The sequence below is a fragment of the Alternaria burnsii genome (genome assembly GCF_013036055.1).
Source record: "Alternaria burnsii strain CBS107.38 chromosome Unknown 705, whole genome shotgun sequence".
Taxonomy (NCBI): Eukaryota; Fungi; Ascomycota; class Dothideomycetes; order Pleosporales; family Pleosporaceae; genus Alternaria; species Alternaria burnsii.
Genome location: NW_024066107.1, coordinates 2,961,698 through 2,975,485, shown reverse-complemented (window position 1 = coordinate 2,975,485; position 13,788 = coordinate 2,961,698). Strand labels below are relative to the sequence as shown.

Below are 13,788 nucleotides of genomic sequence, written 5' to 3'. Positions count from 1 at the left end.
CGTGTATGTACTGGAAGGGCGGCTTCTAAAAACGCAAACTTGGAGCTCAAGAGAAGTCACAAAGTGTCATGTAAGGCTGCACATGATGCTGCCGCCGGAAACGATGCGGGGGATCTTTGAGCATGTGAATGTCTTAGTCCGAGGGCGACTTGCGGAAGCCTCATGGCAGCCCATCCCGGGACAATTTCCACAAGAGCACGAATGAAAAGCGCGTACTGGGGACGCATTACTCTTACTTGCATCATCATCCGTACCGCACAACCACAGCCACGGTCAAGCGCACAGAGATGGTTGCGGACATGGCAGTTTGCGATCGTGATGTGATTGGTCGACATTGCAGGCATCACGTGCCGGCTGTGGAGGCACCTGGGCAGGCCGAAAGCGCGGAAGGCGACCCAGAATTTTTGGACATGCCCTCATTGACGACAGCGCTCGCCCACCCACAATAGACAGGAGCCACTTACACACAGCTTTTGATTGCAAGCGGACATTGCGCATCCACTCTGTAACTCATCTCTTCCCACAATGGTATGTTCCTGATCTCTGTCACACCATGTTTGACTAACGTCTACAGGCCCATCGCATAATAACACAAGTCGTCTTCTCCGGCGCTCGAATAATAGGCCGTGCCGTCTCTGAATCCTATCGTCAAGCCGCCGCTTCACAGAAATACGCAGCCGCCAGTCAAAATGGTGGAGGCAGTGGTGGCGCCTTTTCATCCTCCAACATCACCATGGACGAGGCCTGCCAAATCCTCAACGTCGGTCCCGGGAAGATGGGCAACATCGAGCTAGAGGCTGTCACAGAGCGTTTCAAGAGGCTTTTTGATCTGAACGATCCGAAGAAGGGCGGAAGTTTCTACTTGCAGAGCAAAATATTGAGGGCGCGAGAGAGGATCGAGAGGGAGGTGCAAGGACACCAACGGGTAGCGGAAAGAGAAAAGGAATTAAGAGAGGGGTTCAAGCCAAAGTTCACAAAGGATGAATGAGGTTACTCGGAAGATGAAGGAACATAATGTTGCATTTGGGGCGTTGGGCATAGCGTTTGAGCCTTGTATATTCTATGGGTACAGTAAGCGATGGCGCTTCGACGTTGAGAGTGTGGTCGGATAGGCATGAGCGTGCTTCAGTCTCTCCACTCTCTTGTGTATTTTCTTTCTTCCCCAGTGTTCCTATACTGTACTATCAACGCAGCTACGTCCTAGCGATCAACCCAAGGTTACTACCGCGTACCACTGAAACTCTCGTAATTTCACTGACTTTGGGCAAGTCCGTTAAGAGACTCTGTCTACAGACCGTGTAGCATGGGTTGGGTCGCGCTCACCCCACAAACCCACGGGCCGCGCTAGAGTCTTGGCTTACTCGCATTCTGTTTCGACAAATCTTTCGCGCCCAAGAACCGTGGTTCATTCGCATCACACCGCTATCGATCATCCGCCCACAACAAACCAACTCATCCATTGCGCGCGACAACCCCACCTCACTGCAAACGCGACTCAACATGGGAGACTCATATCGCCCAGCGCGGCGCCCGCCACCGCTTGTAGACCGTATGACCTTCACTGGCAATGATCGCGACAACTATCGACCAGGCGGCGCGCGCAACGGCAACCAGCCCCAATTCACTTTTGAGTCTAGCCATCCTGCCCCCCGCTTTCCGCCTGCTGGAGACGCCAACGTACCGCGTGGCCCTGCGTCATCAAGAAGGCGCGGCCGTGGTGGGGCCTCGCGAGGCTCGTCTCGTGCGGATGGCAGGAACAACGCAAACGGCTATCGTCGGGGCGGTTTCAAGAAGGCTGCCCCTCATGAGCGCGCCCTTCTTAAGCACCAAGACGAGGGTAGTCCGGAGCGCGCACTGGGTGTCGGAGACGGTCCTAACCGGTTTCTTAACCCGGACGACCTGTCTGATGACGAAGAAGCAGATATGTCAGTAGAGAGTGGCGACTCTGCCGATGGAGATCGCGAAGGTGGTGCGCGGGAGCCCAAGGCAGCCCGGACGCAAACCAAGCGTGCTGATGGCGACTCTGTTCCCAAGTGGTCCAACCCTGACCCGTACACCGCCTTGCCGCCTCCCGATGAAACTACAGGCAAGAGAACCGACTTTGTCAAGTTGATTCGAAAAGCAAAGAACGAAGAGGCAGAGAAGACTGCTGGACACAACTCAGTTGTTGCCAACGACGACTTCATCTCGTTTGGTGATGATGATGACGACAATGATCCTGATACTGTTCAGGGCTCCTTGAGCGAAATTGCACACATTGACAGCATCGTTAATAGGCAACAAGCTGCACTAGCCGAACATCGGGCACCTCGTCCTGCGAGGAACAACAAGCGCAAGGTCACCATGAGCGGCGTAGTAGATGAATGGTTGCCCGTCCCTAACATCAATCCAACGCCGTGGCTGCCCTCACGCGACCCTTACGCACATCTTGCTACCGAACCCGAGAAGTGGTGAGTTCTTTGTATACCTGCAGCTAGATTTCTGGCATTGCGAAGCTCTGCCAGTTAGATCCTGGGACTTTGCACAAGAACCTTTAGGCTTTACAATGCGATCTTTGTACTAACGCGATGCTAGGCTTCACAACGAGATTCTCGACTTCTATGACTTCGTCGCGCCCAAGCCCTTCGAGCACGAACAGCGTAATAGGCTGGTCAACCGTGTCAACAGCGCCATGGGCCAACGCAGGTTTCCTCAAGAGAACGGACGCATCTTGTGTTTCGGTTCCTTCCCTGCAGGTCTCTACTTGCCCACAGCCGATATGGATCTAGTATATGTCTCCGATAGGCATTACAACGGTGGGGAGGCCGTCGTGGACATGTCTGGGAGGAACGCCAACAAGAGCCTGCTTTACAAGGCAGCTAGGAGGCTCAAAGACACCAAATTGGCAGCCAATGGCCATGCCCAGGTCATTCCTGCACGTGTTCCCATTATCAAGTTTGAAGACGCTCTCACGGGGCTTCAAGTTGACATCTCTTTTGAGAATTTGAGCGGAGTGCAAGCGCAAGCCACATTCGCACAGTGGAAGCAACAGTATCCGGACATGATATATATGGTAGCACTCATGAAGCAGTTCCTTGTTATGCATGGACTGAACGAAGTTCATACTGGCGGGATTGGAGGGTACAGTATCATCTGCTTAATTGTCAGCTATATTCAGCATTCTCCTAAACCGGACAATCTCGGAGAATGTTTCCTAGGATTCCTAAGGTACTACGGCGATTTTGATTTGGCCCGGAAACGCATCCAGATGCACCCACCAGCGATCATTGAAAAGGTAAGCATTCGCATGTCGATACTAAACAAGTTTGGTTAAGTTCATACAGCTGACAATCGCAGACCCACTATGGCATTGATGGCCGCCCAGAGAGGTACGACGGTCTTTCCATCCAGGATCCTAACCGTCCCGAAAACAACATCTCTGGTGGATCCCACAAGGTTCAGCTTGCATTTGATGCCTTCAAAGAAGCGTACCTCACCCTCGAAGACCGCATGCAGGCCGCCCGCTCCGGACAGAACATCGGACCCAGCATCCTAGAATGTGTCTTTGGTGGTAACTACGAAACATACACAAAGCAACGAGACCACATGAGGAAACTCAAGTGAGTTGTGTTGTACTAGATTTGAAGCAGGCGTTACATATATTTTCGTATGTACGCTGCTGGGATATAGCCTTCGCCCCTGTCATGAGCCCTTTTGGACTCTCATGATACTTCCCAGACTAGACTTACTTCCTGCTTGGCCAAAATCGGACCAGGACACCTCTTAACAAGGACATCGATGACACCCAAACTTGGAATGACGAATGGGCATGAGTCATGTGGAAGAAGGTCCAGGCGCAGTTGAACGGAATGGTAATTGCAGCTTAACGGGCCAGCAGGGATGTCGAGTATCAGAAGAGTATGGTGTAAGGCGTCGTTATGGGTAGGCGAGTACGAATGCTTCGGCAGGGTCTACTCACGATGCGAACAGATTAGGGCGGCATGAATGTTTGAACCATCGCACGATACCCAATTCACGGCGCTATAGGCGTTTGGCAGCTATCTACGTACACTATCTGGACGGACGCCTCATCGACCGGAACAGGCCTCGCACACACCATGTTGATCCCACAGATCTCGACGCGGCGACACGAGTCCTCCCCGCCACCGATGTTGTTTCCTGTCTGGTCCTAATTGACCAAACGACACGAGATGCACAGTCTCCATATGTTTTCTATGACTCCTTTTCTTTGTACCGTAGACGTTTCATGATAAAATCTGTTCTCTTTTTTTTCGCTGTTCTTTTGCTTGCTCTTATGAGCACCAAGATGATACTAATGATACGCTAAACGCGGACAACTATATCTAGTACATACTCCTGCTATTGTAACGCCGAATCGGAAGCCTGGTCTGATCAAAGGACGTCGCATTGCGATTTCCAACGTCAGTCCCTTCTTCAGAAATGTCGCCAGCAACAGGACGTCTTTTCTCATTGAGTAGCAGGCTTTAGGCATGCGCTTGAGGAAGAAAGATTAGTCTATCCGCATGTTCGGTCAAGGCAGATCCGGGAGCAAGCTCTTCAAAAGCATCAAGAGGCATTGGTAACTCGCCATCAGTTGGTCTTCGTTAGCATAGGCACGAGATCAAGTGCCCCAGCTTGCTCCATAATAGGTACCATAAATTATTGCCAGTCGTCTTTGTATACTGTCATTACCTGGTAGTTTTCCAAAGCAAGATTTTACACAAGACAGCGCCAGGCTAACAATGCTGAAGTTAACACAATAAAAGTCTCGAAGGATTACCACTCTCGTTACTCCCCATCACACGCCGACTATACCGCGCCGCTCGGGTAGCGATTGACAATCAGACTGTTGACAACCTTCACAACTCTTTCTTCGTCTCCACAATGGTCTCATTCTGCGCCCTGCTGATGAGATCCTTGGCGACCGCCGCACTCTCTCTCCAGCTCCTCTGGCGCTGCCAGAACCTAATTACTGGAGTAGTTTCTCCAAGACTACCCTGCCTAGCTTCTTCTTCGAGACTCTTCCTAGTAATCTCGCCACCCTTGTCACTCAACTTGGGAATATTCTGCAGCTGGCTGAGATTCTCCTCAAAGTATTGCTTGCGCACCAGGAAGCGTTCACGGCGTTCCTTCTGTAGGCCTGGGGAATCGAGTTTGGACAGCACGATGCGAACGCCCCAGCGGAATAGGATGAAAAGATGTTCAGAAAAGAAGACAGTCAGAAGGAGGGCCCAGAGCTGAATGTTGGAAGGACTGCCGCTGGGACCAGAACGGTCATTCCAAAACATGTAGACAAGAGCGGACGTAGTGAGACTGCCCATCCAAGTAAGGAAGGAGAGGGAGTCGAGCCAAGGCCCGATTGTATCAGCGCGCCATGGAGTGGGTCGTCGCATCTCAACACAGATCTTCATAGCGTCGGCACGAAGCTCGATCCAGTTGTTGATCAAAAAGGACACAGCGGTAAGTGGCCAAACCACGGAGAAGAGTGACAGGTAGCCAAATTGCACAATCATCTCACGAAGATCGGCGGTGACATCGTAAGAATCCAGTTCTGCTTCCTTGCGGACACGATCAAGGAAGGCAGCGTCCTCAGCAGGGTCGTTCTCGGCGGTGGCCGGTGCGGAACCGCCGTTCCTTGCAGCTCTGTCAGACTGCATCTCCTTGTACTTGGCAAGGCCACGACGCTTGAGGTACGGAACGATAAGCTCCATGCCAAGGTTGACGAGTTGGGCAGTGACTGTGAAGTATATGACTTGCTTGCGGAGGCGATCGGGGTTGATGGTCCAGCTGGAACTCGTCGAGTTGAGGTGTAGTTGCTTCTCGTCCTCAGCGAAAGGTCGGACAGCAACGTTGAAAACGTCAAGGTAGGGTACGATAACCTTGCCAAATGGTACGTAGACAAAGGCAGTCAGGAAGATTCCCAAGTAAGACATGATGAAGTTCATGACGAAGATCTTCTGGGTCAATGCCTTGTCGTACGCCTGCGACGTCTCATAATTCTCGAATTGGGTCAAACGGGTAGCAGCCTGGGTCAGGATAGTATTTAGGATAGGATTGACGGTTGTGAGAATGCCAGTAGGGATGAAGACCTTGTAGGGTTAGTCAAACCATATGCTGCAGATGGGATTCAACACTCACGAGAAGGCTCTTTAGCGGGCCGTTGTAGACTTCAGAGATAAAGACCTCTATACCAAAGCAGGTCGCAATGACGGCTCCAAGCGAGCAAGCGGCAATTATGGCGAATGGAATCTGCAGCAACTGCCTCTGGAAGCGCTTGGATGCTGGGAAGAAACCGACTTGTTCGCCTGTGACTGGGTCGGTGATTGTTTTTTCAGGTTCAAAGTCCTTTTTCCTGACGTCGATTTTGGAAACACCCTTGACGCCCCAGCGAACGCTCAGGTCGACTTCCTGGTGTTTCCAGTATTCAGTGAAGACGGTGCACCACAGGGCGCTCGCAAGACCGTAGATGGGCGAGAAGGAGCCGAAGAAGAGCCATGAGAAGAAACCGAAGGCGGCAGCGGGAACGAGGAAGGTGAAGTAGGACTGTGTAAAGGCGAAATAGAAGGCAATCTGACCATGTTAGTTTACCACGGCACGAGACGGTATCTTGGAAGCTTACCTTCTCTCCCAGCCTGTTTCTGATGTCGTCCAAATCTTCCGTCGTCAGGATGTACTGCGAGGTCCACTTCTTGATCCAATCCTTGTTGTAGGCATGGTCGTGCAGCGCAAAGACGGACTCGACGTTCTCCCATTCTCCCTCTTTGGGTGTTATGCCGGCTCCACCTTCAGAGGGAGGGTTGGTGATGAGCTGGTATATTATGCGTAGTCTCTCGGCCTCGTAGAGGGGCTCGGCTTCGAGCGATTCGCGGGTAACCTTCTCGGGGGCAGCCGTTCGAACGCCGTGGATCCAGTCGCGGACTCTGTTGGCATTTAGTAAGCGGCTTTATGAAGGGCATCAAGTCTTGAGTACCTGGACCTGTATACTTCACCAAACAGGTGCTCGTCTGAAGCTACTCGCACGAAGAGGAGGATTGAGTGCGACTCTCCATTGCGGACCTCGGTCTGCAGCCCAACGTTGGCCAGAGCCTCGCAGAGCTTCTCAAACTGCGCGATGGCCTTCGCCTTGTCTGCGCGCCTGTTAGCATATCCATGCTGAACCCAGCCTTGGCACACCCATACCAGTCTTCGCAAAGCGGTAGCTAATCACGTAGTCGACGTCCAGGTTGCTCTGCAGCGCCTTTGATTTGGCCATGTCCGACGACGAGCCCGAGGTGAGCAGGGCAATTTTGATGCGGTAAATAGACCAGGAGAGATTGGTGAAGTAGGGAATGGCAGCTTCGGCGCTTGTCCCCTCTTTCTGGCTCGACATGCCCAGAAATGTTGTAATCGGGGTTCAGGCCAAGCTACCGGGAAGCCAAAACGTCATCGTCGCGAAGATCCCGCCTACGCCATCCCTGCACCACATCGCTCAATCTTGTACAAGACACGCGCAAACAGGAAACAAATCCATGAGCCCATGCGTGTCATGTACAACTACGTACACGTCTAGATGAGTCTCACCCTTTTCCTTCTCAGCTCATGCGACATGATCGGCCCAACGTCTTCAATATGAAAACATCCCACCCTTTCCGCAGTGACCGAGTCCTTCCACTTTACAGCCAGCAGTAACCCTTTGTTGCGCCCATCTTGAGAGAAGCAGCCAAGCAGTAGGAAAGACCAGAGGCCCCGGATAATGTTCGTATATAATTCCTTTCGGACAAAAGAAGTCAAGCCAGGAAACATTTTTTTAACTTTCCGGTCCTTGCCCATGTCCCACATGAGCTTCATGGCCAATCACATATGGGCTGGAAGAATTACAGGATTGATCCTCTTATCAAATTGGTCTTGCATTTGTCTACTAAATTAAATGTACAGAGGATACCAGCTTGTCTAGCTATGTCACCTTCACAATCAACATACACAAGCCACGTATTACAACTGCAGCAAGCCACTACAAATATCGCTTAGGCACCCTGTAGGCTTTCGCTATAGACAGGCGTGAACGTGGTTTGCTCTTTCGGTCAGACGGGCTCGAGACCCATCGAACAAGTGTCACTGTCTACTCACTTAGGTTTTCTCTTTGACTGCGTATATTCACAACTCCCATGTATTGCATAAGCTAAGGGATTATGAACTCATGTTCTCTACTGTTGGCTCATCTAACATGCTAGAGCTCGCCTGATTGTTCGTTGGACTTGTTGTACATATTATAGCGTCTTGGTGCGTCTTCTGTATAAGTATATCGCTAGTGAACCGTGTTGTATACAACTCTCAACTATGCTTACAATTCAGGCTTTCACTTTGTTGTAGTAAGAGAGGTGACAGCAAGTTATATTTATGGATTTGATCAGAGAGGCGTGTTCCACTCTCCTCCTGCAGCGCCAGCTGCACCAAGTGGCGTATAATATAGCATAGACCGATAGCCACGACTCTCGACTTTACCGATCTGACACCTACAATGCCTTACGGGATTGTTTACCTTCGGGAAGATGGTATCAGTTCTCGCCGCAACCGGTAGATATAGGCGAGTCTGCCTTGTAAGGCATCATCAGGCAGACTTCAGGCCTTCAGGCCTTCAGGCTTTCATGCATAAAGACCATTCCTCTCCCGGTCCTCAGGGAACAACGTTGACATCGAGCCCATTCAATGAGTGGGCTCTGTGATCGTCAGTAGATAACTACTTTTGATAGAAGAGTGGAGTTAAATCTATAGCGTGAGGCCTTTTATGAACGTATGAGTATTGAGAGAAGAGATACGAACCAGCTCTTGAGACTGGTACAATAATAAACCGCCTATGGCTGAAGCTAGAAGAGCGCATGCAAATATCCGCCCAGCCGTTCATGTAAAGTCGTATCATGCAGACAAGGGGGGTATAGTCATGCGTATGCAGAAGCCACCTGCAAAGTAAGGATGTCGAACCACCAACTCCCGCGATAACACCACCTACACCTAGTACGTAATAATACCCAGTCAAAACCAATAACAGTATCTCTAGACGTATAAGATTGAGGAATTCGGATAACACGCCAACAGGCCCACCCACAGGGCACATTTTGGATCCTTGTGGAAGCAAGCCATACATGGCTAGCTACGATGCAAGTCCCGGGAATTATGATCCCAGCGTCTGTTAACTGAGCCCAGTACGACCTTAAGGATTCCCGTGGCGGTAAGCTCGGCATCTCCTTCGCCAGTGAAAGGAATCGTGTCCACGATATCTCTCACCGGCATATTACCTGCCATGCTCCCCGCTATCTCGGCAATATTGTCATCCAAACTCTTGAGGTGCTCCCGCGCACCGGGCTCTTTGCCAACCTGGAAGAATTGGATACCGACTTGCCATGAATCTGCATCCTCTTTGCTGAGTTTCATGGCAGCTGAAACGATGACGGATTCGACATCGTCAGAAGGCACCCCATCGGTGATGACAATAATGTTCATTGGCTTAATCGTCTTGTCTCTCATGAATCGCTGGATATATGACTTCAAGATCTTATTCAAGCGCTGACCGGTTGGTGTACCACCGCTGGGACGCACGGTCTGAAAAATCTCGATGATGGTACTCGCTGATGTGACGTTCTTGTAAAGGCTAGAATCTGGGTGATTGAGGAAGTAGATATCGATTCCATCGGCATCCCGCTGAGTACAAATCGGTGCAATCATCTCAAGAGCCTTGGCAGTCTCCCTCCAAGAGCGACCGGCCATAGACCCTGAGTCGTCAATTAGAAAGACTGTGTCGAAGGTTCTGAGGAAGTCATAAGGATCATCGTCCAAAGGACCGGTAGCTGAAGCTGAAATTGCTACATGATCGTTCTGAGTTGGACTTGGTGTGTAAGCTGGCGGGGCTTCGCGATCAGAACTAAAAGGATTTACATTTGAGCTGTCTGTTGGGCAGTCAGTATTTGAAGAAAACACCCGGGTTATGCCCATCAGATGCGGGATATATAGTACTTACTAGGCCTTCGTGTAGCAGGTGATGCAAATGTAAATGGATTGGTACGTAAGGGTGGTGCAATACCATTGTTGTGGGATTCAGTGCTTCTTTTGCTGACCGGTGCAGCTGCAGGCGTGTTGTTCAGTGTCTGTCCAGCACCTTCTGTGTCCCACGAAATGTAATCGTTGCTTGGCTTTGAAGGTTTGCGGGTCGAAAAGGTCTTCTTCAGTTTTTGATACATACTTCCGGACTTTGTGGATAGTGTATTCTGTTGACAGTAGGCAGAGGTAGTGCAATTTAGAGAGTGGGTGTTGTCGAGATAATGGAGAGCCGAAAGTGAGCCAGACATTTGAGCAAGGGCGAACGTCAGAATGAGTTCAAGAGCAAACCGTAATGACAGGTGGAAGCTTGCTTAATTGGACTACCTGTGTCTTGATGTAAAAGGGATGTTTGTTTGATGGTTCAGGTGGATCCTTATACACAATCATCACCAAGACGGTGAGATGGTATTAGATCTGCCTCGTGTACGCCTTAGCAGCGGCCTTGAGTGCCGACTCATCACGAATGAGCAGGAGCGTATGGCATCTTCCGTTATGTGGCTCGGGTAGCTGCAATGAAAACGCCATGTGCTGCGCAGGAGCAAGCATGCACAGCCGAGCTGCTAGATAGCGTTGATGGCTGACTGCGCAGCCGCCACCCAATCACATCACGATGCTAATCCCGCACAGCCGAGCACGTAATACTTCACAAGATGGTCCACAATCATCAACCGTTTTCTGAACGAATCATACGCAATGGATTTAAGGAACAAACGGCGCGTGAACCACTACACTTCATCCAGTGAACCTTCTTGGTAAGTGTAACGAACACCGAGTCGACCAAGTGGGTTGGTTTTCATCTCGTTCTGGCGCTCAACATGCAAGTGACCTTCCTTATTCCGTCAGAGTTCCTAAGGCAGACACACAACCTCAAGTTTGCACACCTTTGCGATACCTCCACAGTGCTTGTAATACCCGAAAAATCTTTCGGGGTGGCACGCATAATATCTCGTAGATACCTAGGCACCGCGCAGGATTTCAATAGATTGCGCTGAGGTTGAATTGCCCTAGCCTGCCCTAGCGTACCAGTATCGGACGTAGGCATTCTGAGCGTAGGCCTGTGTGAGGCTCAAGAAGGTCTCAAAAGCGGCCTTGATGGTGTGTTGTCTCCTTGATACACGTCCCTTGAAGTCCAGTCGCGCTCCACAGCCATGAAGAGGTCCCTGACCGCCACATGCCTACTCAGGCAGCTACTGGGCGTCCTTTGGTGACTTTTACGCGGGGCTGCGTTAGCAAGAGTCCGATTGCCGGTCAAAGACTTTGGATGCGCCCACACCACTGGTCGCTTGGCTAATTGCCAGGCATACTCCTTGCGATGGTTCGTCCAGCACTCTGCACAAATGCCGATATCCAAACTGCCTGTGTCCAGACTGAGCTGATTCTGTATGAGGTCAAGGAGCGGCAGTATTCGTGACCGCAGTCCACAGTGCCCATGGTTGCTATCGACCTGGTAGTTGGAGCACTGGCGGAGCGATGATAGAAGTCGATCGATGTCTCCAAGATAGTACGTCGGCTCCGTGTTGTCATAGATTTTGCCTTGCAACCGTATAGTGTCAATCTTGGAAAAGAAGCGAATCATTTCTCCTAGTTGAAAAGAATCGCATTGCAGCGATGTATCATACCAGAGCTTGCATTGACGTTCTTCCGACGTGTACAGCTTAAGGAAATGAGCCTGTAGAGAGTTGATGGTCTCAAGTATGTACTCTCGCCGTTGTATCAACTCGTCCTCGACGTCTGGTATGTCCCACCATAAGGCTTTTGTATGGTCCTCTTCTATTCCCGGTCGCCACTGGACTGAGTCCCGCATGATCAAATGCTTTGAATATCGCGTCACCCATGATGGATGATCGAAAAGAAGACCAACAAAGAGCTTTTGTCGTATTCTCTCTTCCGTCTGCGTTGTGGCCGGCTTGCCTCTCGACTTTGCATCGATCAACTGCAGGTACTTCTTTCTCTGTATATGCTTTGACAGGCACGCGACAGCATCGAATCGGTCGGCAACAACGGCGAGATTGGCGAGATTGGCCACGGGAGGATTGGCTACGGCAAGGTCGAGACCGTGGACTGCGCGAAGGAAGTCTGCTATGAGATTCCGGATGGAAGAGACCTTGGCGACGGCTACACGCCCGACATTGACGATGGATATGTGAGGAAGCGCATCGACAGGAACATCAGCGATTTTGGCACCCTCGCTCAACTGGAGTGCTTCTAAAGCTTTCGCCAGCTGTTGCCCTTCGTGGAAGCGATCACTGAGCAGGTTCTCAAAGTACCGCGAGTTGTGCTGCAGTGTTTTGGAGTCTACGCGATATGAGAATTGCTGTCCGCCCTCTTCCTGTGCGACCTCAAGGACAAGGTCGCCATTTGCGGCGATGACCAACAGGCCCTCCTCATCCGACATGGTGTAAGGTTAATGTTATAACTCTCCAAGGCGTATTTCCTCATGGGTAGGGCCAGAACATTATGACTTGATCAGATGGCGATTCGCTTTCGGTGTGTTGGCTGAGAAAATGGAGACTGAGGTCACAGCCCGCGGCGAAGGCTGAGCGGCCGCCATCGCTGAACTGACCAATGGGCAGAAGCGAGCTACGGCCAGTGGCGCTGGGCCGACAGCCAGGCGTCCTCCAGCTCTACACCACTTCACATCCTAGGCACAACATGTACTATCTATTCATTCCAAAGAAACATTCTAAAGACTCGGCAAAGTATTTTCGCATACGACTTACACTGCTTGCTATTGAGATGGACCACTGTGGTCTCGAACATGACTTGTAATTACCTACACCCCTCTCAACACCACCTGGTTAGCAGCTACAGTCACACTTTCAATATCGTCAAGAAATAGAAGTAGGTTTTGACCATGAAATAGATTGATCTTGGCAGCGTAACCAACTCCACGCTGAATGCATATGCCGGGTATATCCTATGCGAAAGGCCACTGATCCGACGCCCCCAAACCCATTACAAAAGAGATAGTAGATTGAAGAAGTGTTATAATCTTCACCTCAGACAGAAGCACACCGAAAGCCAATGAAAACCGCCCGACTAGCTCCAGGACACGATGGCCCATAACGTATCAGTCGTAATGTTGGCAGTAATTAGCCACGTGCGCATGGCGATATGCTAGCACTTGCGGGAAGGAAGCTTCATCCTCATCCACTCATCGCCGACAATGGCATGGCCGACGCGAGACTCAAAGAATTGACGCTGCTTCTGGGCGCGTTGGACATAGCTGAGGCGGCGCTTATGTACCCTGCCCTTCTTGTCGCGGGTGTATTCATATTTTTCTTCGCCCTAAATAATTGTTAGTACAATTATTTCCAGACATGAGGTTGGCAGAAGAGTACTCACGATGATGGCCCAGAGTGATTGCTCTTGTGGGTTCATGTTGCAGTGGTAGGCCGGCTTCGGAAGAGGCTTCTCGCCGCTAAGCCGGCTGTAGATGCTGTCGACACTGGAGCGAACGGACAACATGGTGAAGTGTGTGGTCGTGGCTTGAGTGCTTGTGTCTTTGTAGCGGGTCTCGGATGAGGTGGCTGGAATGCTCGCCGCGGACGGCTTTGGGTATACGTTACCGGACGAGCTTGGGTTCGTTGTTGCAGTTGTGGTATAAGAGAGTGCGAGGTTGCAAAGTCATGAAGGAGAGAAACGAGTCAGTGGTCTTATGCGGCTAGAGATGTGCTGCACAGTGTTTGCGGCGCGAACCGTAGTTCGCTTCGTTTG

General features: G+C 50.9%; 4 protein-coding genes across 4 annotated transcripts; 1 reads left to right on the top strand and 3 right to left on the bottom strand.

Moving 5' to 3' along the window:
* Positions 1-525: 525 nt before the first annotated feature.
* On the top strand, positions 526-3,603 carry GT037_001048 (poly rna polymerase cid14; the record flags this gene model as incomplete). The annotated part of the gene is made up of 5 exons (XM_038926095.1): positions 526-528; positions 575-907; positions 1,303-2,450; positions 2,575-3,274; positions 3,337-3,603. The coding sequence occupies 5 exons, from the start codon at positions 526-528 to the stop codon at positions 3,601-3,603; spliced, it is 2,451 nt and encodes an 816-aa protein (XP_038791951.1).
* A 1,256-nt stretch (positions 3,604-4,859) lies between these two features.
* GT037_001047 (duf-domain-containing protein) lies at positions 4,860-7,369 on the bottom strand (the record flags this gene model as incomplete). The annotated part of the gene is made up of 5 exons (XM_038926094.1): positions 4,860-6,089; positions 6,139-6,570; positions 6,620-6,920; positions 6,971-7,127; positions 7,180-7,369. 5 exons carry the CDS (start codon positions 7,367-7,369, stop codon positions 4,860-4,862), a joined length of 2,310 nt encoding a protein of 769 aa, XP_038791950.1.
* A 1,754-nt stretch (positions 7,370-9,123) lies between these two features.
* GT037_001046 (uncharacterized protein) lies at positions 9,124-10,319 on the bottom strand (the record flags this gene model as incomplete). Its single annotated transcript, XM_038926093.1, has 2 exons — positions 9,124-9,920; positions 9,992-10,319. The coding sequence occupies 2 exons, from the start codon at positions 10,317-10,319 to the stop codon at positions 9,124-9,126; spliced, it is 1,125 nt and encodes a 374-aa protein (XP_038791949.1).
* An 818-nt stretch (positions 10,320-11,137) lies between these two features.
* Positions 11,138-13,539, bottom strand: GT037_001045 (uncharacterized protein; the record flags this gene model as incomplete). The annotated part of the gene is made up of 3 exons (XM_038926092.1): positions 11,138-12,454; positions 13,318-13,359; positions 13,417-13,539. 3 exons carry the CDS (start codon positions 13,537-13,539, stop codon positions 11,138-11,140), a joined length of 1,482 nt encoding a protein of 493 aa, XP_038791948.1.
* Positions 13,540-13,788: the final 249 nt, after the last annotated feature.